This window comes from Canis lupus, chromosome 30, assembly GCF_011100685.1.
Source record: "Canis lupus familiaris isolate Mischka breed German Shepherd chromosome 30, alternate assembly UU_Cfam_GSD_1.0, whole genome shotgun sequence".
NCBI classification, from domain to species: Eukaryota; Metazoa; Chordata; class Mammalia; order Carnivora; family Canidae; genus Canis; species Canis lupus.
The window spans coordinates 7073931-7097074 of NC_049251.1; the positions used below are offsets into that span (position 1 = coordinate 7073931).

Below are 23144 nucleotides of genomic sequence, written 5' to 3' on the forward strand. Positions count from 1 at the left end.
TTGACTCAAACCTTATAATGCACATGTCACTCCTAGGAGAGTCTAAAAGCATGACTTTAATTTCTGCCAGTACCCACACAACAAAATTCTTAGCATCAAGATAAGTTACAGTCACACATGGACATCAACATGAACCACAATTACTTTAATGTAAACTGAAAGGGGAGGCTCAAAAAAGAAATTGCCTGTTGATTCCTCTGAAAATAGTAAAAAATTCATTTTTTAAAGTCAAGGAAATGTGATATAAGCGATCATTAACATCATCCACTATCAGTAGATGAAAACATGTGAGCAAAAAATAATCATCTACATTCCTATCACTCCAAACTTCATTAAAGGCAGAACAATACAGCTCATTTCTTTTTCATCAGAAATAAATTGGACTTCTAGCTCTAGCCACCAATTCACTGGGGGGAAAAAGTGCTGACATAAAATTTTCTTGTGAATCCAATGACTTACTTGGAACTCGACAAAACTTTTAAAATAGAAATTTTCTTAAATAGCCAATCTTTATTTGCTGCATTCTAAGTTTCAGGGCACTCTGGAAAAAAATATCAGTATCTTCCCTTTGCCCCCTCTTTATGATATTTATGGCATTTTGATTAATGACCATGTATTTAAGGGTATTGTCCATCTATTACCAGTGTAGCATAAGCATGACCAAAAAGAAGATTTAGAAGACTTCTTTATATGGTTCTTTCATAATAGTTGTATATTAAATTATTAACTAGAAGGTGGTTGTCTCTATGACATCTGTAAGTCTAATGTGGAGGAGCAGCAACAAATTATTTAATATTTTAATAATTATTTATTATTTATCCCCTCCAGCCTTCATGCTATTTAAAATTAGAGGGTTCACCATAGTATTCTCATTGGGAGACAGTAGGAGGTTAGTAACTGCAGTAGATATGTTTGCTTCCTCCTAAGCACTCCTTGCAACCGCTTACTTTTTACTATTATCCCTAGTTTCTACATGCTATTCCAGGGAGATTGACCCAACTCCCATCTAGGAAAGTAAGCATGACTCCTTGACTATACCAATCATCATAGTCCATCCTCTGGCCACAGAATTTGTGTCAGAGATGTGAATGTGATTAAACTGGTTCAATCAAAGTGAAGCATTGAACCTCTGCTCAAAATTCTGATGTATATATACTCTCTCCAATAGGATGATATATTTGCTGCATTCTGAAAGATGATAACTGATGATAAAAAAAAAATCAAGTAATTCAAACTCCTGTTTAAGCAAAGTATCATTGCTAATAAGAAAGCAGGGATCCCTGGGTGGCGCAGCGGTTTAGCGCCTGCCTTTGGCCCAGGGCGTGATCCTGGAGACCCGGGATCGAATCCCACGTCGGGCTCCCGGTGCATGGAGCCTGCTTCTCCCTCTGCCTGTGTCTCTGCCTCTCTCTCTCTCTCGCTCTCTGTGTGTGACTATCATGAATAAATAAAAATTAAAAAAAAAAAAAGAAAGCAAAGCCTATGCTAACATTGCTTTGTTGAGAAAATTATTTTTTTTCTATGGCAAGTTGTACTTACCAGGCATTAGAGAGGAGGAAAGCTAGAACATCAGGGCCCAAATAAGAATTCAGTGATTAAATCTGGAGTCCCAATGAAGTTGTAACACATAAAATCAAATACAAAGCCATAATAGCACTTCCACTAATTTTAACATAGCACACACATACATAAAATGGTGATTTCTGTAATGTATCCCTGATGTTACAAGATAAGCAATAAAACACAATTTTACCAGGAATTTCAATGGAGAAAGCCATTGACCAATTGTACCCCAAGTCTCAAAAATATCAAAGAAATAAAATCCAGGAAGAGAATCCAAATATTAAAGTCAGTATTTGACCAGTGGTCTCCATAAATGCAGTCACTGAATATAAGGATTCAAAAAAAAATGAAATTTAATTTACCAACTTTCTTAAAAGCACACCCAGCAAATCTTTAAGATTCTTTCCATTCTTCCATCACATCTTCAGTCTCCTATTCATCTGCACATTGAAAACAATAACCAAAGTTGTAAAGCAATCAGAAATGTATGCATAATTAAGAAAAATTATTCAACCTACAGAACAGTAAGTCATTTTACACATGAGACAATAGCTGTTCTCATTTAATATTTGTTGGACACTCACCACGAGCTGTATACAAAGTTCACAAGAAAAAAACAAAAGAGAAGGGACCCACCTTCATTTAGCTTACAGCCAAGAAAGAACTTGCTAGGTTTTGAGAGCTAAAATAATTACGGATTTGGAGATGACACCAACCTGTGTTGGTCTCTGGCAAACTGGGATGATTGGTCACTGTAAATTGAAACTAAGAACAAAAAAGCCAAAGGGCAAATTAATTACCTAAAGCTTGCAGTAGTCTGGGTAAGTAGCAGGAGCCTGGAGCTAGAGGAGCCTGGAGCCTAGAGGAGCAGAGGGATGTTGGGTGTGCCTACTCACCAGCATTATCTGGTCTAGTGGTTGGGAGCATGGGCTTTGGCTGAGCCAGATCTGGCTTTGAATCCTTTGCTATTAGCAATGATCTGAGGCAAATTACTTAATCTCTGTCCTCCTCACCTTGGTTTCCTTATTGGTAAAATAAGATGGTTTTATTACTTCAATAAGGATCAAATGATATAAAAATGATTATGTCTGTGACTGGGTATGGTTGGCAGTAGTCCCTCCTTATCTGCTATTTCAGCCACCTGTGTTCTGCAGCCTTCCAGAAGCAGGTGATTCTCCTTTTGACTTGGGAGGTTAATAGTAGGCTAACACTATGTCACAATGCCTATGTCCTTCACCTTCATCCCCTCCCTCATGTAAGCGTTTTATCCCCTCACATCATCACAATGAGAAGTGTGAGTGTAGTACAAGACATTTTGAGAGAGACCAGGCTCACATAACTTTTATTACAGTAAATTATAATTGTTCTATTTTTTTTAGTATTTTTAATCTTTTACTGGATGCAATTTATATATATTATATATAACAATATATAAAAATTTATTTTGGGGCCTAATTTATAAAAATTAAACTTTGCCATAAGTATGCATGTATGGGAAAAATCATAGTATATATGGGGTTTGGTACTCTCCATGGTCTCAGGCATCCACTGAGGGTCTTGGAACATATTCCTTTTGGATGAGAGTGACTACTGTATTTAAGGTTAATCAGGAAATTTTCCATAAAAGCCTGGACTTCTGACTTTTCTGACAAATCAGCAGGTTCTTCCATCAGTGAGGAGAGCTGAGTAGCAGACATTCCCTTTGTTTTTTGTTTTTTTTTTTTTTAATTTTTTTTAACTTTTATTTATTTATGATAGTCACAGAGAGAGAGAGAGAGGCAGAGACACAGGCAGAGGGAGAAGCAGGCTCCATGCACTGGGAGCCCGACGTGGGATTCGATCCCGGGTCTCCAGGATCGTGCCCCGGGCCAAAGGCAGGCGCCAAACCACTGCGCCACCCAGGGATCCCCGCAGACATTCCCTTTGGAAGGGGCAGGTACCTCCAGGAGGACACAACCCCTGTCTGTTCCTCTCTGCTTCATGTGCCTGGCTCTTTGGAGCCATAGGATTTCCATCCCATGTTATAAGCCTTTGCTGCTTGGAGTGTGGCCCAAACACGGGCAGCTTGTTAGAAAACCTACTGACTCAGAGTTTGCACTTTAATAAAATCCCCCCAATGACACTTACTATGAACTTTGAGAAGCACTGTTACAAACCACAGAGTGTTATTCCTAACCAGAGAGAGCATCAGGATCATCTGGGGAGTTTTCTGCTTGTTTTTTTATACCTGTGTCTAAGGCCCTAGCCTGACTTACTGAAATTAGAATCCCTGGTGTGGAGCATTCAGTCTGTCAGATTAATACAAGCTACAAGATTGTGTTATACATATTTGAGAAGTATGGATTTCAGTACAGATGTGAGAAAGCTAACTATGTTATTCCATTGGGGTCCTCAGATGGACCAAGTTGTACCAACAATGACCACTGTATAATCTGAAAATACTTCAAGTTGAGATGCTACCCACCAAAACTTTATTTGCTTGTAACTTTTTCCGTTATTTTTAAATTTTAATTACAGTATAGTTAAACTGTTAAATTAGGTTCAGGTGTACAATACAGTGATTCACCATTGACTGTAACTTGAGGTGGTTGTAGGTGGATTAGCTTTTGTGAAGGACATAGCAGTTTTGAAGGGCTGTGTGTTAGTATAGGTCCTTCCTCGGACCACTTGAATAGTTTCAAAGGCACTAGATTGTTTTGAGAATGTTTTCTTTGTTGTAATATAGACTTCCTGGTTTGTAGTGGAGCGCTGAGATTCTAAAATAGTAACACTATTAGCTACCTTTTCTTTCTTTCTTTCTTTCTTTCTTTCTTTCTTTCTTTCTTTCTTTCTTTTTTCTTTCTTCTTTCTTTCTTTCTCTTTTCTTTTCTTTCCTTTCTTTGTTTTTTCCATTAAAAAATATGTTGGCTTGCTCTTAGGGAAATACTTAACTCGTCATTGCTTTAATGGAGTTCTGTTTCCCTCAAACTGTGTGTGCCTTCAGGCTTCCTAGTTGTTATTTGTTAAATTACTTTTTCAAGGCTACTCATTGCTTTTCAGATGCTCCTTGTAACTAAACACCTCTCCAAATTTATTTGATCAAAATATCAGAGCTGCTATATGAGAAATTGCCAGTGTTCATTACCTCTTGATATAAAACTTTAGTATATAGTATGTTGATATTCAATGAACTTATCTTTTCAAGTTACTTTCAGCTAATTTTCTTCCATTTTGATTTGAGGTGGACTTTTCATGTAAATATGTGCCACTGATGGCACTCCCTAAAAAATACTACTTTATCATTTTGTTTAGTAGTGTGGACAATAGCATGTTGGAGAGTTTTGGTATTGCAATACATTATCTTTTTATCAGTTAATAAGAACTTATGATTCTATTGCTTCATTCAAATTGGGTAAAATGAGATCATGGCTCCTCCATTCCTCCATGCTATTGGTTCTACATGGATGGGTCTCCACAGGTGAGGCCCGAAGATTTAAACCTCGGCCAGTGACTGGGTATATCAGTTCACCTGGAGGACGCAGTATTGAGAAGACCATGTAACTGCCTACACAGTTCACAACGCCCTACATTTCATCAGCAATGAAGCCAACCTACTTGTTCTGCATTCGTCAGAATCCATCTATCTTTACATGGGTTCTGATCTGGGTGGGGAAGAGAAGACAGTATTTACCAATCCCCTAAAGCCCCAACAGTGAGTGAGTACAACACTGAATTTACTGGACCTTGGAGTTTTTTTGTTTTTTTGTTTTTTAAGGTTTTATTTGAGAGAGCTTGAGTGCATGAGCAGAGGGAGGGGCAAAGGGAGAGGGAGAAATAGACTCCCTACTGAGCAGGGTGCCTACGCAGGGCTCCATCCCAGGACCGTGAGATCATGACCTGAGCTGAAGGCAGACGCTTAACCAACTGAGCCCGTAAATTTACTGGACCTTGTATCCAGAAAGTCAAATATCAGTAGTTACCACTAAGCCTAAAGCACAAACTTTAATACAGCTGTGAGGCAGATCCTCCTTTTCCAATGCCACAATTTAGAACGGCCCTCAATATCATTCAGCTGGGTCCTCTTTTTGAAGTTTTATCTGACTCTGCCTTTTAAAAGTATTTTCATACTTGTAACAGACCTCAATTCATCAAGAAAAAGAAAAGTATGTATCAATAATATTTTCTATTGAAAGAGAAAATAACTGGTCTTTCTTAGTTCATTCCTGTCTACAGAAATCTACTCTGAATCACATTTACATGTATCTGCTTCCTAAGAAAGACCTAAATATAATGTAACGGCTGAACACACTGCAACTCCTCATTAAAGTTACATTTGTGAAGGGCTTTTTGCCAAGAAAGCTGGCTTGGCATTCCGTTTTAGTGTTCACTTTCGTAGAAAGCACATAATTACAATTTGTATTCAGAATAAAATTGATTAGCCAAGGATTTTCATCGTAAACACCGAGGTTAGTAAAATTAGAAACTCCAACCTCAGGTATGCTAACATGCACTCAAAACGAGATTGTAGAACCTGTTCCTTATAGTTTGTTATGCAATTATCAGAAAACAAAATCTAGCTCCCATATTCACTCTATGCCATCTTAGTCCACCACACTCACAAGGGTTGTTACACATTAGGGACTCCTGGTGCTTTCAAAGGCATGTTCTATGAAGTGATAGATAAGCTACACAGCTGCTTTCCATCAAGCCACAAGAAGTTCTAGTTCATTCCATCTTGTCATGTTCTACTCAGAGACAGATATACATCAGTGTGACACAAGGTCACATAGAAATAAAGACATATTTTAGTGAAGTACTATTCTAAACCTCCGTACACACAGACTCCACTGGAATGAGCTCGCATATACAACAAATGGTCACATCCAATGTAAGTCTGCTTAGAGTAGACAAAAAGGAGATGCAGATACCTTCTCTGATAAAAATTCTTTAGCTACAAAGAAAATACACTGCGATTTTAGAGCAGAACAAAGTTTTCACAGTTTATTTTTTAAATGAAGATCCTTAGTGGGGGGAGGCAAAATGCACCCATCTAATCGAATTGCATGTTGTAAAAATGAACTCTGCTGGATACAAACTTCATAGCTTGTAAAATTTCATTTGAAAAAAGAAGAAAAGTTCCAAATCTTTATATAGCATGTGAGCCTTGCATAATTCTTAAGCAATACCACCTGCTTTCATTCATGATGTGAAGAATAAATGTGAACCACATTTTCAGCATATTATTTGAAAACTGGGTAAATTTTCATTTACTAAACAGGCACTTGGTTTAAGGCAGCACTTTGGGCATCACAGGAGATGCAATAACAAATCAAAAGATAGGATCTTTGTCCTTAAAAAAAAAATTACACAAGTATAAGGAAGAGAAGGGGCGCATGTGCACAACAACTTCAAGACAGGGTATGTGAAATGATCTGATGGGAGACCAATGTTCTAGGACATTCAGAGGAGAAATCAAGATTTTTAAAAGCGTGGAAGGTTACATTCAGAGAGATAGGGTTGGGAATCCAACTGCCACTGAAGGGGCACCTGAACATTCTTCAGGGAAAGAGGGTCAGGGCTGTCCAGGGGCAGAGGAAAGCACTGGAAATCCTGAGACCAGATTAGCTAACCTGAATAACATATAGAGGCTTAGTTAGAGAGCAATTAGGAAGATCGAACTCTGATTGTGGAGGCCTTGAATGGCCAGGGAAAGAATGTAGATCATATTCAGTAGGCAGTGGAGAGCGTCAGAAGTTTCTGAGGTGCAAGGTGTGGTCACCAAAGCTGTACTTTAGTGGAATTAGTTTAGCCGTGATCAGCAATGGCCGGAGGAGAGGAGAACCCAGTGGTGAGGAGGCCTGGTCCGAGGGCTATCACAGTGTCCAGCTGAGGCAGCAGGAAGAGCAAGGAAGGGATGGGCATGGGAGGCGCTGCAGGAGCACAGCAAACAATACCGAAGGGCGAAGGTGGGAAGCAAAAGAGGGAGAAGATACAAAGATGACTCAAATTTTGAGCCCAGGGTGACTGAAGAAACAGAAGGGAGAGGAAAATCTGAGTTAAAAGGAAAGATGAGGAAAACAGTTTGAGGCCATAACCACATGGAGCTAGCTATCTGGGAGGCAGTGAAAAATATGGGACTGAGGAGTTAGTTCAGAATTAATAGATTCTAGGTTTAATAAGTAGCATGGAGATAGTAATAGATCGACATAAATTTAGTAGACAATATAGAAAATAATCAATAGATCATTCAATAGAGTAATCTACCTTAGAGGAAAAGGTTCAGTCTACTTAAATAGACTTCTAACATAGGTAATTGAATATTTATGTCAAAAAATGTCCACCTGTACCATTGTACCACTGTAAAATGCAACACTGTATCCAGACAAAATACCGAGCATATACACACAGCTGGGATGAGAAGTTTGTATAGAAACTAATAAAATGGAGGGCAGCCCTGGTGGCTCAGCGGTTTAGCGCCGCCTTCAGTCCAGGGTGTGATCTTGGAGACCCGGGATCGGGTCCCACGTCTGGCTCCCTGCATGGAGCCTGCTTCTCCCTCTGCCTGTGTCTCTGCCTCTCTCTCTCTCTATGTCTCTCATGAATAAATAAGTAAAATCTTTAAAAAAAATAATAATAAAATGTATTTCACATTTTACAAATTCATCCCATGGAATAAATGTCCATCCCTGAAATGTGGAAGTTAAAAGACTAAGCAAATCTATTCAAATTATTTGCATCTGTTGAAACTAATTTGTTTTATTCTGAAATCATAACTGTTTTCTGTATAACCATCAAGAATACGTATTAATTGGGATCCCTGGGTGGCGCAGCGGTTTAGCGCCTGCCTTTGGCCCAGGGCGTGATCCTGGAGACCCGGGATCGAATCCCACGTCGGGCTCCCGGTGCATGGAGCCTGCTTCTCCCTCTGCCCGTGTCTCTGCCTCTCTCTCTCTCTCTGTGTGTGTGTGACTATCATAAATAAATAAAAATTTAAAAAAAGAATACGTATTAATTACCATTAGGAATAATGTATCTCATAAAAGTACTAATTTCAATCTTGCTCTCATACAAACACGGATAAATTGTCATGCTGCATGCTACTGACACCATCTGTGACCTACAAACATACCTCTTATCCTGCTCTACCTTAAACTATAACACATTTATATTGAGAGGCTGAGTAATAATTACACACCAACATATATATTCTCCAAGCCTTACCCATTTCTGGTTTCTCTGGAGGGCTGACTTTCAGATGTTGGTCTTCAGATGAAAGGCTCACATTTTTGCCATACAGTGGATCATCCAAGAAAGAGGGCCTTTTCAGTCTTCCAATGCCAAGGGTCTTCGACATAAAATAGTCTTTTGTGTCACAAATAACTTTGTCCTCAGAAAGTTGGAGGCATTTCAAATTCTCTGCTTCGATGACAAGAGCCCGGGATGTGAAATGCCCAGTCAAGGCTTTGGTGAGATAGTAGCCTGTACGTGTTTCACATTCCACATTCTCCAGCACATCTGCATCTTTCACCTCTGTGAATTTTGTTTCTAACCCATTTAGGAGCTCAGAAAGGATAGATCTGGAAAGACAGGGGACCTCCGGTGTTATATCCTCAATGTCTTCCTTTTCTCTTTCTGAAGAAAGTCTAGTCACAGACTTCTGTTTGAGTATGCATTCATCCAGAAGACACCTTAACTGTTCCTCAGAGAGAAGTGATGCTGAATCTAACTGATGAAACAAACCAAATGTTTCCATAGTCAATTGATGGAGTAAACACATATATTGTTGATAAACTGCCAGTAATACAGTATAAATGCAAGTGCCAGGAAATCCCTTACACAAAATACCCAAATAGCAAAATCATTCATTTTAAAGGATCCAAAATGTCAGGAGAAATGCACAGAATCCCTAGAGAATCGCTTTAGAATCTACCATCCATACTGAAATTCTGGGGAAAGCCCCTTAGCACTGATGGAAATAAATTACTGCACCAAATCAATCACTAGTTAACTATACACGTGCAAGTGACATGAAATGGAGATAACAGAAAACCACCTTCAACTTTATAAGTCTTGGGAAATCAAGCAGGGAAGTAGGCAAACAGCCCATTGATAAATAGCTAGAAATCCTGCCATAATCTCCAGTAGGTGTTTCCCTGTTTTCCACCACTCCTCAGTGTGAACCCCATCACCCAGCAATTTCTTAAAAATCTGGAAAAATAAATCTCAGGCAAACAAGTCAGCCTACACCTGCCCCTGGGGATTTACCTCCCCTATGTCTGTCCACAGCTTTCAGTGGACAATACAACTGAAGACAGAAAAGGAAGGGCAAAGGGGTGGTGCATCCTGAGATGTGTAGTTACTTCAAAACTACAGATCTAGACAGACGCCAGGGGCATTCCAATAACGGTGCATTCTGGGAGGAGGACTTGATCACAGACATTTAATCTCTGCTTGTAGAGGCTAACAGGATTGAGCATTTCAACCAAGATCTTAAGGATTCAAAAACATTGTTTTCTTCCAGTGATGTCTCAGGAAATAAATCAAATGAAGGTATAGAGCTATGTTCCACAAGAACTCAACTGAATAGCATGCAACTTGAATTGCATCAATCTCAAAAGGAATGGAATTAAAATATATTGGAAAACACTGAAAATAATTTTTCCTTCTCTAAAGAATCAGCACCATTCCCGATTTATATAGTGGATCATTTAGGAAAACACTAATCCTCCTTTACAGGGGAATGCATTATCTAAGAACAAAAAGTCTCCATAAGAAAACCTAATCATGAATTGCTGCAAAGGCCTTAATTTCTACTTCAGTAAAGTAAAACAATGTGTTGTCCTACTTAGTAGGACCCAGTAAGAATTCACCAAAAATGTTCTGCATGTCTAAGGTATCAGGGAGGGAAGGTGTTATTGGAACAAGTATAGTTAATTCCTTATTATTGTGTAATGCTTCTAATGCAGCTAACAAAAAATAGTATGTAAAACAAATTTTTAAAATATAATTTGTTTTAAAACTATATTTAACTTCCATATATTAAAAACTAGTTTTCATGGTGGCAAGTGCCATTATGAGTTTGAGAATAAAGAGAAATTGGGAATATATTCTTAATAATTATCTAGGATTCAAACTTTAGGTAATTCACCCTGAGGTTAATATACATGCCAAAAAATAGGACTTGAATTAGATAGTAGCAAATCCTACTTTTAATCACATTTCAGGCATCCAGATGTGGCACTTTATCCACTATTAGGAGAACTCCCTTCAAAAACCTTGTCAACTAGAAAATGAAGGCAATCCTTGTACAGTAGTATTTAAAACACACTTTCAAAATCTGCTTATATAAAACTGTTACATAAAAGTGCTTATAATGATTAGATAATCCCCTGAAACTTCAAAAGGATCCATTGAGTGTCATCTTCACAAAACATTCTCACCAAAGGCTTATCATATAAATTTCCAGACACTAGAAAAAATATTACTTCATACTGCAGAAGGAGGATGAAGGAGGTCTGGGGGAGAGGTTGGAGAGGAAGAGGATGTGGAAGATTGGTAGATTATCTGGTATATTTGACCACTTCCACAAACAATACTGATAAAATAGATGCTTTGTAGTTCTGATGATCTATTTGGCTACATACAGAAAATTAAATAAAAGGAAAAACAAAGCAATTACAGACTCTGGGGAAAACAAAAAGCTATACAAAAAGAAAGGAGTGGTAGTGTTTCAGAGAGGTAACAGAAAATTAAGCAAAAGAAAATAAGATAATTATTAACTTTAAACAAAAAGTTGTACAAGAAAGAATACCATAGCTGGCATTTGGGTGGCTCAGTCAGTTGAGCATCTGACTCTTGATTTTGGCTCAGGTCATAATCTCAGGGCTGTAGGATCAAGCCTCATATCAAGCTCAAGCACCGGGTGTGGAGCTTACTTGAGATTCTCTCTCTCCTTCTCCCTTTGTCCCAACCCCCACCCCTCTCTTAAAAGAATAATACCATAGGATTCTACTTTCTTTTGTTGTATATATATTTAAATGGTCATCATAATATAAATAGTGATGATGGAGGTAACCAAAAATTGTGATTTGACTATTGTGGAGAAATAAGAACAGAGAGAAGGGATGTTCAGAGTTAAAGCTAAATCTATTACAGGAAGCCAACATACAACTAAATAATAATACCACACTATTGTATTATTGTAAATTGATATAAAACAAATCAATTAAGATGGCAAGATATTAAACAATATAAAGGTAAAAAGTGAGAGAAAAGAGCTAAAGGAATTAAAAATGCTTGATTCTGGAGAGCAAAACTAAGGGGTGGGGAAGGATGGGACAAGGAGCTACCATTTTTGTTTAAAACCTTTTAACGCAACTTTTTCTTTATTACTATAGCAAAGGTTAAAATTAAAATATAAAAATAACTTAAATGTATTCAAGTTATTAAATAAAAATTAATTCAAAAATCAAAATCTGAAATAGTAAAATGAAATTTCTAACTGATTATATCTTTGGGCATCAGAAGCAAACTGAGGTTTTATAGAACCTGAAACTTTTAATCTTGCAGCAGGAAGAGAACACTTTTCTGTAAGAAAAAGAATACAGCATTACAAGTAGGAAATAGGTACACAAGTGAGTTTCTTTTTCTTAGAATGTGAGAAAGATCACAATAAATTACTGGAGCCTTGGAAAGTCAGGTCCATCTCTTACATTCTCTCTTTAGGTCATTTACCAGAAATGTTTATATAGAAATGCTTCCTGATTACAACCTAGCTTCCTCTCCTCGCTCAAGGCTCATACAAGTGAGGGGCCTGACGCCTAAGCTTCACTGGCTTCACAGTAAATCGAAGCCAATTTGGCTTCTGGGTGCTCCAAGATAAAACATAACACATTTGAGTCTGGGTGCTCCAAGATAAAACATAACACATTTAAGTCTGTGTGTACACGGAAATAAGCTCAACTACAATCACCCTGATCCTCTGGGGGAAGCAGCCTGATGGGAAAGAAAACACAGATGACTAGAACTTGGGCTTTGGTCCAAGCTTGTGTATGTCACCCAGGACCCATCTCCTTCAGCACTGAAAGGAGGAATTGAGGAAGATGGTCTCCAAATTAACCTCTAGCCCTAAAATTGATTTTTGTGAAAAATAAAAGAAAGAATAAACGTTCTATTGACATTCAAGCATCCTTGACAGAATTTAGGAGAGCAATACAATAACAAAAAGACAACTTTTTTAAAGATTTTATTTATTTATTCATGAGAAACACAGAGAGAAGCAGAGACATAGGCAGAAGGAGAAGCAGGCTCCCTGCGGGGAGTCTGATGTGGGACTGGATCCCAAGACCCCAAGATCACGACCTGAGCCCAAGGCAGACACTCAACCACTGAGCTCAATTTCATGAGCCCCACAGCTGCCCTACAGAAAGAAACTTTTATTTCCTTAACTTCTTCACAATACTAATCCCAAACTCAAAAAATAACCAAAAATTGCCTGGTGTCAAGACATTATAAGTAAAAATGAACCAACTATATTAAACCTCCAAATTAAGTTAATTTAGCCACAGTGTTTTCTGGGTGGCAACACAGATCAGAGCCTTCACCATGAGCCGTCTTTCTCATCTTTTGATTCTCTGCAGAGACTTGCCCATGGTATAAACTCAGTAACTCACTGGTATGGGAATCGAGTGAATTAAGGTTGCTGGGTGGTTTGCAACTGCAAATACTACATTAACAGAATTTACAAATGCTTCACTAGACCAAACTAGGGTTCTATCCCAAACACCCCTAATAATCATTGATAGTTAAAGGACCATAACCCATACCCTTCATCCAAATTGCTTTGAAACTCCTGAGCTAATGAGCTCTGTAACTAAACGACTCACAGCAAGTACAGTCAAGTAACCATCTGTTCAAGTATTCACCTCAAAGTATTCATCTTTCATGCCAGTTCTAATTTTCCAGTATTTCATAAACAAGTTATTATTCATGCTATTCCTGTCTTTCACAAAATTCATCACAGTGCATCTCAGTCTTCATTTTTCCAGACCAGAACCCAATCTATTTACCCTCCTTCTATGAAAGCCCCTCTCTTCTCATCCTGATTTTACTAGCCCTTTTATGCACCTTCTTTCTTGTTTTAGCCAAAGCACACATATTCCATAGCCAGAGAGTAAATATATTGGATTTTCTCGATAGAACAAGAAGATACATATTGGATTTTCTCGATAAAACAAGAAGATAGAATACTTGTGGTGTTAGTTCTCACACACCTTGCTGGTCTTGTTGACACACCTGGTGAAGTCTTACAAAACAGTAACAGTTAGCAATTATTAGGCACCTACTCGGGGCCAGACACCACTCTATGAGTACAACATGTAGCATCTCTTTTCATCTTCACAACAAATCCAGGAGGTAGGTACTATAGTTATTCCTGTTTTATAGATGAAGAAAGTGAAGCACCAAGAAATTCAGTAACCTGTCCATGGTCACACAGCCAATTAAGTGGTAGACCCAGGATTTGAATCCACGTGGTCCAGGTCCAGAGCCCACGTGCCTCACTATTAGGCTACATAGCCTCTCACTGTAAATGAGTTCTCCCTCTACCACTCTCTAAGTATCCTTTTCCAAATGACATTCATTTTTCTGCCCATTCCCTCAGACATGACAATTCTTCCCATAGAATATTTTACCTTACTTTGAATTTATTACCCAGACCAGCATAGTATCTTATACAAACTTACATAGTGACCTCTCTTTCAGCTAGGGAAAAAAAAAAAAATGACAACCCTCAACTCCATTCCCAGAGTGCCCACTATTTACACTTCTCCACCCAGGTAAACACCAACTTGGTGTAGGAGCTAAATCTGATGAGGAGTGCAGCTTGTAATTGTGGGAGATGGATCATAGACTGAATTACCTCACCTTCACCCCTGCCTCTCCTCTGATGCTATATATATGGAGTTTCCCCAGCCATAAAAACTCCAGCTATTTGGACACTGAGTTTGTTGACAAGGCAATCAAGATTATGTCTCTGGGGCAGATCATTCGAAAGTCCACTATTATAAATAAGCAGAACCAATCCTGCCTACTTTGATGTAAGCTTATGTCTGATATTGGGTTTTTGTGGAGGGTTTTTTTCCCTACAAATGCTGAGTTCCTAAGGACACACCCTCTAAAGCCAACATGATTATCACAAGTGAGAAAAGAGTGAAAAGTCAGAATGTCCAAAATGATTAACAACAAGAATATGGATGTAAATAGCTTTTTGATGACATCAAATTCTACTTCAAAATAAGTAAGTAGGAAATATTCCACCCTTTCCTTAATTGCCAAGATAAAAGTTTACAACTCTCTGTTGCAGCCACTGCTGGCAACACCTAAGTAGCAGTTTATTTTAATCAAGGTTTTTTTAGCCATGAGGAACAGAAATCCTTATCTAAAGAAAAGTCAGGCAATGATCTACTCCTTTAGCTTTCTCTTGTCTGGAAAACTCTCTCAGGCAGTAGAGACGATTTGGTCTTGGATCTAAGAAGTCATCTCATGGACACCAGCAAGCAAGAGATGAAGGATGGACAGAGATTTGGGGGTCTGGAGCTGGGAAGCCATGAGAACCTAAGTCATGTGCTCCACCTCTTACTGAGTCCCTGTGGTCTTAACTCCCTGCTGTCTGATGCATCCTTCCCTCAGCAAATGAGCTGTCTCTGCTTACTAATGCTTTCTTTCTGCTCCCTTACCACCCCAGATTGCCTATGCATGAATTGACTCTGCTTCTAGCCAACATCACCTTAAAAGTCTAGTACCCACCAATGACTAGCAATGATCTCTACATCTGTGAGCTCATGTTTTCAAGCAAGATGACCTGGTTGGTCATTGACACAATGAAGGACCATCAGGATTAGTTTCAAGTGTTCATCACTGGTCCAGTCACCTATGGTGAGCATCACATGGTATGAACATGGTTGACGGGATATTTTTGGCAGGGCTGTGGGTAAGGGGGATTTCTCAAAGAAGGCGTGAGCAGAGCAGGAACCCCAAAATAAATCTACCACATGCACAGCATCAGAAAGGGACCTGACAAAAAAAAAAAAAAAAAAGAAAAGAAAGGGACCTGACACTGAATCAATGTGAGGTCATATGGCCAACTTCATTGATTAGCCATCCAAACTTCACCGATCCCATTTACTCTGAGTACTCACTGAATAATTAATTGAGAAGTAAAAGTAGGTAGCAGTACTTGTTGGAAAATATTCACCTGGGGATAGAATGGTAGGTTGGACTTCTACTTGGAATACAGAGTGGCACTCTCAAGCACTATCTACATACTCCCAACAGGCTCATGTGGCCTCAAAAGGTTCACATCACTTGCTGGGACCCTTTGAGATTGAGCAAATCTAGAACTCACGGGGGTAAAATGATTGATGTTCCCTTTAATGTCTACATCCATAGTGCTAAATTTTCACAGAAGGAAAGGGCTTATTTGTCCTTCCTAGGTCCTTCCCTCCCTATTCTATTCTCCTACCTTCCTCTCTGACACTGAGGCTACCCCAGCCATATACAGGCCAGTCTGGCAGGTATAATGCTTTTAGGAGGCCACAGAAGGGACCACGGGTACAGAGAGCCAGGTAAGATCTGGCATATTTTTACCCAGAACAGTCAGAGGCTGTCTGGCCAGAGGAGAATCTGAACCCTAGTCAAAAGGGAAGCAAAGGTCATTGCCAGAGAAACTATGTAAAACATTAGGAATGAGGAGGGTTGAGGCAAGGCTGTAAACAGGAAAGTGAGTCAGCCCCCAGGTCAGAAGCTGGGAGGCTCTGTGGATAGAATAATACAGAGTGTGAAATAGGTCAAGGCAAGTGGCTCTGAGGTGAGAGTGTGAGTGATGGGGTGGTGTTGGAAGTCTGCTTTTATGTGGGGCCTGGCATATCAAAGTGGCCATGCAGAATAGGACATCGCCCTTGCTCAAGCCACTGATCATCCCCGAACAGCTGGGAGAGGCAGAGCCTGGAAGGTTTTGCCCAATGGGTTTGCCTGATGAAAGGCTGTTGTGCCCCAGAACATTCCGTAATGGTTCTTCTTAGCCCAGGTGCCAGAGCAGGTCTCCCTGGCATCAGGATTCCAGACTTCCAGTTTCCATCTCTGAGGATGAGACGGGTGGAATGCCAGCATGATCCCAGTGCATAAGGAAAGGGTGAGCACAGATGGGAAGAGCTAGACGCAGGAAATGGGATTCTCAATTCCTGCCATTTGTGAGGGGGCCAGGAACTGAGCTTTAGTTGGTGACCTAGTCAGAAGGGTGCAGATGTGCTCAAAGGAAAGCCAGACCAATTTCACTCCTCTGATTTCTAACAGGATGACTTGAAAAGGGGCTCTAATTTTTCTATTTGGTGGAAATGTTTCATCTGAGGGTTGCTGGCACTTGCTGTTTTACAGCAGTAGAGACAGTAAATCCGCTTGGATCAGATTCCCCCTGTTCTGAGCAAGTTGCTGGAATGGCCCTTTTGTCACATGTCTACATCCTTGTCAGAAACAAGGCTGAGGTTCAAGGTCTGCAGCTGGATGGAAGGAGCCAGGTACCCCTGCACCCCATACTCCCAGCTTGGCCAGGAGGCTGCTGAAGACAAACACAGCAAGTTGGTACACAAAGAACTTTTTCTGATCACTTTTTCTGGTGGGCTGGACCACCTGCCCACCCTCCACCCTCTGGGGAGGTATATTCAGTACCTTCCTTAGAGTGCAACTAACTCCCCCTCTCAACTACGAAACATTGATGGTTTACTGGATAGTAACAATTATTAAAATCATTTACATGGTCTTCCCTACTCTCAATTTGAAAGGCTATTTTTATTATGTAGAGATTAGCTGGGTCAAGGGAGGCCATGATGGGGTCAGAAGTCAAAGAAGGCCATTAGCTATTTAAATGTTTTAACCCGGGCCAGAGTCCAGATCAAGTCTCATCTTGATTTTGTAGGTCACCTGAAAGATGAATCAAGTTCGAAAAATTCAGTATAGGGGATCCCTGGGTGGCGCAGCGGTTTAGCGCCTGCCTTTGGCCCAGGGCGCGATCCTGGAGACCCGGGATCGAATCCCACGTCAGGCTCCCGGTGCATGGAGCCTGCTTCTCCCTCTGCCTGTGTCTCTGCCTCTGTCTCTCTCTCTCTGTGACTATCATAAATAAATGAAAAAAAAATTTTTTTAAATTAAAAAAACAATTCAGTATAATCAAAACCTAAAGAACCTCTGTATGCCCACAGGATTGCCCCTCTAGAAATTTAAGTACTTTTCTTGCCATCATCTTAGCTTGCCAATTGAAGACAAGGTGACCTTAGAACTCCGTCTCTGGTATCTTCAACAGGCATTTACTGGGCTGTGGTCACTATAGGACCACCCCCAACAGGGGCTCACTAAGGCCAGGTCAGAGGAAGATATCCAACAGGTGTTAAGGAAGATAAATGATCACCCAGTGCAGAAGGGCATGGAGGAGGCAATCTATTAGAGCTGAAACAAGGTAGAGATATGTCATGACCTAGAAGGTAGTATTTGGCCTCACAAGGCCTATTGATGGGTTGGCTAAGATCTCCAGCCTCTGACAGTGAGCACTTCTGGAGACATGGGTCCTCAGTACATGATCAATGCCACATTCATCAGCTGTTCCAAGGACAGCTCTTCCTCCTGCTGAGAGAAATGTCCCTCTGTTGTGGCATTATCTAGATCCTGTACCTCACCCCCAACCAGAGAGAACACTCAGCTGGATCCCACTCCCCCACATAAGAGATTACCCTCTGAGACATGCTCCACTCTAGGAACTGGAAAGGGAAACTGAATATTTCCTTGAGTAGACAAGAAGGCTCCTAGTAGCACAGACAAGCCCAGGAGCCAAGCTGCACTGACATTAAAATGTTCCAATGTGACAGGATCCAGTTTAACCATCACCCAGATCTGTGCACTTGCCTGCTGCTGGGCCAAGGGGACCTAACACAGCTCGTCCTGCCCCCACAGCTGCGGATCCAGATATCACCGCTGATGTCTATACCTCGGCCCCTGTGTCACTGATAAGCACATCACGCCCACCCCCCTCCCCCCGGCCTGCCATCCTTTCTGTTGCTGCTGAGGTGTGGGTTGGTAACCAGGTATGATGTGGTCAGCTGGTCACTCCTGGGCTTGTGCAAACTAGATGTACAAGTTGGCCCTTGAAGCAGACTTTGACCAAGAGGGGAGGGAAGCCAGTGAGCAAGACCCTGTCTCCTCCTTCCTGGGAAGAATGGCTGTAAAATGTAGTCACCGTCAGGGATTTTCCCTGAAGATGTCCCATAAGATCAGACAAGAAATTATACTTGCTAGCAAACAGTAGCCAGATCAATCCTACACCTTCCATATTTATTTTCCCGCCTTCTTTGTCTCACCCCTTTCCCCCACTTCTTCTCTGGTGTTGCTCTCACGAGCTAAGTGACAGCAAAGAAGCTTTTGCCTCAGATTTTGCTGTTCCAGACTGAGACAGCCACAATGAGCAACAGCTCCCAAGACCTGGTAGGGCTTCAGACACAGCAGCTGGAGCTGTCCCGGGCCAGGGGCACAGGGCCAAGAGCTCCACCCCCAGCCTCTGCAAATTGGTCAAAGGCCCACAGGGCAATGCTAGCTGGGTAGAGGGACTGCAGAGCTAGGGCAAGCACTGGTAAGGCCGAAGGAGGGAAAGGGCTGCCTCAGGAGCCTTAGGGCTCAGGGCTTCGCAGAACAGCGGAGCACCCCCCACCTGCCCACCTCCCACCCCACCCCCACCCCCTGCCAAGAGGCAGGATCAACACAGAAAATCCCTTAGAGTCCTAGGGGGAAGGACATTTGCCCAGGGCAGCCAGAGGTAGCAGAGCTGGAGGGAGAATACGAACTGGAGCCACAGAGAGAAAGCCAAGGTCATGGCTTAGGTTTGAGTGTCAAGATAAACAGGAAAAAAAACAAAAACAAAAAAAACAAAGACAAAGACAAACACCGGATATAAAAGATGTGATGGTATGGCGTTCTGTACTAAGGCACGTCTATTACCAAAGCAAAGGGAGGCCTGCCTTGGTTCTGGGTGGGCAGAGAACAAGAGCACGCCTGGGACCTAAGGGAGTCAGACAGCAGCAGACCCCACTACATCAGCACCCACCAAGGGACCAAAGCAAAGGGCTAGGCCAGCAAACACAGGACGTGCCTCCGCAGCATAGCGGCCTCAGCAGCCTTTCTCCCTGTTGTTCCCCCACAGCCATCTGTGCTCTGGCTGGAAAAGTTCCCCACGTTAAGTGTTCTGTAGGCTAAATGCTATCATTTTAGGGGGAAAAAGACAGAGAGAGAGAGAAGCCTCCAGATGAAGAAGAACTAGTCTTAGCCACAGCATGTAGTAGTAGAGGGAGGCTGATGTGTCTAAGTTGGAATCCCAGGTCTCTCACCCCTTTGGACAAATCACTTGGCCTCCCAAAGCCTAGAATTTCTAAACTGTGAAAGGGAAACACTAAGGACTGGCTGGCTCCTCACCAGAGGTGAGGAATACCAACTAGCAACCTGCAGTGCATGTGAGAAACACGGGTGGGGCTGCTAGCGCCCTGCTGGTGCCCCATAAGCAGAAGTGCACGGCGTGCCAGGCCATCACCAGCAGCACCAGGCTGCAAGTGGGAAGCTGCTGGTAGCGGTGGCTGGATGGTGCCCCCAGGAGGTTAGAGCCTTGGGCCCACACATTCCAAGCTTGGAGGGTCCCCCTGGCCTGTGGGGAGCGGGGCATTGCAAATGATTGAACAACTAAAACCTGCGGGCAGTTGGCAAATCACCCTAGGCGCTGCAGGGGTTGGTGTGGGGGCTCCAGAGGCCATCAGGTGCGGGAGGGGGCCCCCAGGAAGGAAAGGTGGAACATGCATCTTCAGTCATCAGGGCAAGCAGGAGGAAAGTTTACACTTCCAGGCAGACACTATTAAGTCATCAGTACAGGAAGGTACTGTGGTGACCAGAACAGTACCCAGAAAGGGGCTGGTTTCCAGACATGTTTATCTTTGCTTAAAATAATTAATGTCGGGTGGGGGGGCGCACCTGGGTGGCTCAGTGGCTGTCTGCCTTTGGCTCAGGTCATGATCCCAGGTGCTGGGGTCAAGCCCCGCATCAGGATCCTTCTCCTTCTGCCTATGTCTCTGCCTCTCTCTGTTTCTCTCATGAATAAATTAAAAAATAATAATAATAAATAATGTCAGGGCTCAAGATGAGTCGTGAAGCCCAGGGAGGTAGGTGAACCAGGTTTGTCCCTTGCTTTGTGTGCAGGCACGCACAGGACACTTGCCTTTTGCCAACCCCGGCTTTTTCTGCTCGCTTCCCTTGAGTACCCTAAGACCTCATGGTGCCCCATCAGCCCTCTCCACTTGAGCACACCTTCCTCAAAAAATATCCTCAATTCAAACCTTTTCAAAAGTCCTATTGCCCTCACATCCAAACTTACCTATCCTAAGATGCATTTCCTCATTCTTCTCCCTAAGACCAAGCAATGCAAGGGCACCATGTAACCCTCCCAAGGGACAAGCTCGCATTTTACAGGTGGGGCCTCTTCAAATCAGAATGACTTAATCAAAGGGGTGATTCTTAGAACGGGCATCTGGGCCTGTAGCAGGATGGTAGAAAGATATTTGAGAGATGCCGTTTGGAGCACCCTCAAGTCAGGTCACAAAGTTAGGCCTAGTCGAGTCCTACAAATGATGGGTCCTGTCAAATCTCATCAGATCTAATTTCCCTCTTGGGTGTGAATCTAGCGCCAGAGAGCTAACTCCACATTTAACTTGTTAATCAAGGAGAGCTTTTTCTGGTCACAAACAGGCGACCTGTAGCTTTTCCCAGGGTTGAGCAAGTGCTCCTGCAGCTTTATCCTGTCTAGACATGTATCTGAAACATCTAATTACCGCTGTACATTCTGTACAGCACACAAAGCCCAACGTTATTACATAAACATGAAGCTCTCTCTTTATATTGCTGCTCAGTGAACTGTCCTTTTACATTTGTCATTCTGAAAGTGAAGTCATGCTACCACCGACAATAAGGATCATATACTGTGGACAGTAACTTCCAAGTTTTGCTCTGACCCAAACTGTGGGAAGTTACATTCTCTAAAAGTCAAACAAAAAAGCCATTTAGTAAGTTGGATCCAAACTCAGAAAGATCTAAATAGTTTGATGCATCGTCTCTCTTGAATGATAAAACATTTAATTTTGCCTTCCACAGGGCAAGGGGCTTTCCTTTGGGAAAACAAAGGGATAACACTTTCCACTTCCTCTGCTGGTTATCAGCCCCGTGTCAGACAGGTGTACAGACCAGCCTTTGGTCCTTGGTCAGTGGCACTGGGGCCATGGAGTGGACAGGGTTTATAGTCCTCGACTATCCACCATATACCAGGAATGCCGACGTACATTATCCCATTTCATTCTCCCAGTTACCCAATGGGAGAAACTGGGAAATCACTCTTTACATTCAACAGATGAGGAAAATAAGGCTCAGAGAAATTAAATGTCTTTAGTGCAAGGCCCAGAGCTAATCAAAAAATTAAGCCAGAATATAAAGCTAGGGTTTTTCATACCCCTGTCTTCACGCAGCTGCCTAGAAGAGCTGACCATCTTCCATCTTCCAGGGGGAGCACTCTGGTGGCAGCATGGTACTGGGACATGCCCTCTCACACTCTATTCTACATCTGAAAATGCCATACAGCAGAGCAGCCTAATAGAACCACTTTCACTTCATAAACTCAAGGCAGGAGTGTGAACAAGAGGCCCTTTCCTGGGGGTCACAGCTGCCTTCTGCACCCCCAAACCTGGACTGCCAGGTCACATCAGCACAGCACCCTCTGTGTCTGCCTTCCCTGATGGATATAAGGTTTCTCGAGGCTGGGACCAGGTCTCCTCATCTCTGTGCCCCATGCCTATGGCACAAGATGGACACAGGCACAGGTTTGTTGGCTACATGAAACCTTTCCGTGCTCCTCCACCTTCTACAGTGGCAACATGCTCCTGTAAATTCAACTCAGTGGTCTCACTCTGTCCCCTTAGTAGCCAGTGCTCCCAAAATATAGGCCAGTCCACTTCTCTCCCATGCATCCTATGCCCCCTGGACCCTGATCTCCCCATACAGCTTTGGAAGATAATGGTTTAATCAACTGATGGCTCTTCATTTATGATTTGGGCACACCAGAGAACAATTCTTTAACTCCTGAGAGTTTCTTAACCTTTCAGATTCCCAACAAGGATAGACGGACAAATTGGCTGAAGGGAAAAGATACTTCTTCTCCATATTGCCCTCCACAGGCAACAACTCACTGGTCCCAGGGGCAAAGACAATGCCAACAAGGATTGGTCCCTCCAAGCCTCCACCAACTTTGTGCCTACTGACTGAGGAAAAATGCTTCAGATTCACAAAAATTCCTGAGGGCAATAAAAAGCCTATATTCTAGGCTTTCTAAAAAGCCCTCCTATATTCTAGGCCTATCACTGTGACATTCACTGTAAGTCTGACACAGAGGTTTAATTTGGTCTGCCATGAAAATAGAACAAATAATCACAGCCGTTGATTGTGGTTAGGCTTAATTATGGAAACCAACTCGTGCACTT

The 23144-nt window shown here is 41.9% G+C and overlaps 1 protein-coding gene across 8 annotated transcripts in view; it reads right to left on the reverse strand.

Annotated features, from left to right (window-relative positions):
• FSIP1 (fibrous sheath interacting protein 1) overlaps positions 1-23144 on the reverse strand; it is a 194615-nt gene that overhangs the window by 5089 nt on the left and 166382 nt on the right. For 7 of the 8 annotated variants that reach the window (XR_005381501.1, XR_005381500.1, XR_005381498.1 and 4 more), the window contains exons 11-12: positions 8764-9268; positions 1926-2003 (exon numbers count right to left, since the gene is read on the reverse strand). Coding sequence is in view for 1 of the 8 variants with exons in the window: in XM_038580016.1 (XP_038435944.1) it covers positions 1996-2003; positions 8764-9268 (513 nt within the window). In the remaining 7 variants the exon portion in view is untranslated. Of the gene's footprint in view, positions 1-1892; positions 2004-8763; positions 9269-23144 lie in introns of those variants that run through there. The other variant, XM_038580016.1, reaches the window with a different exon arrangement.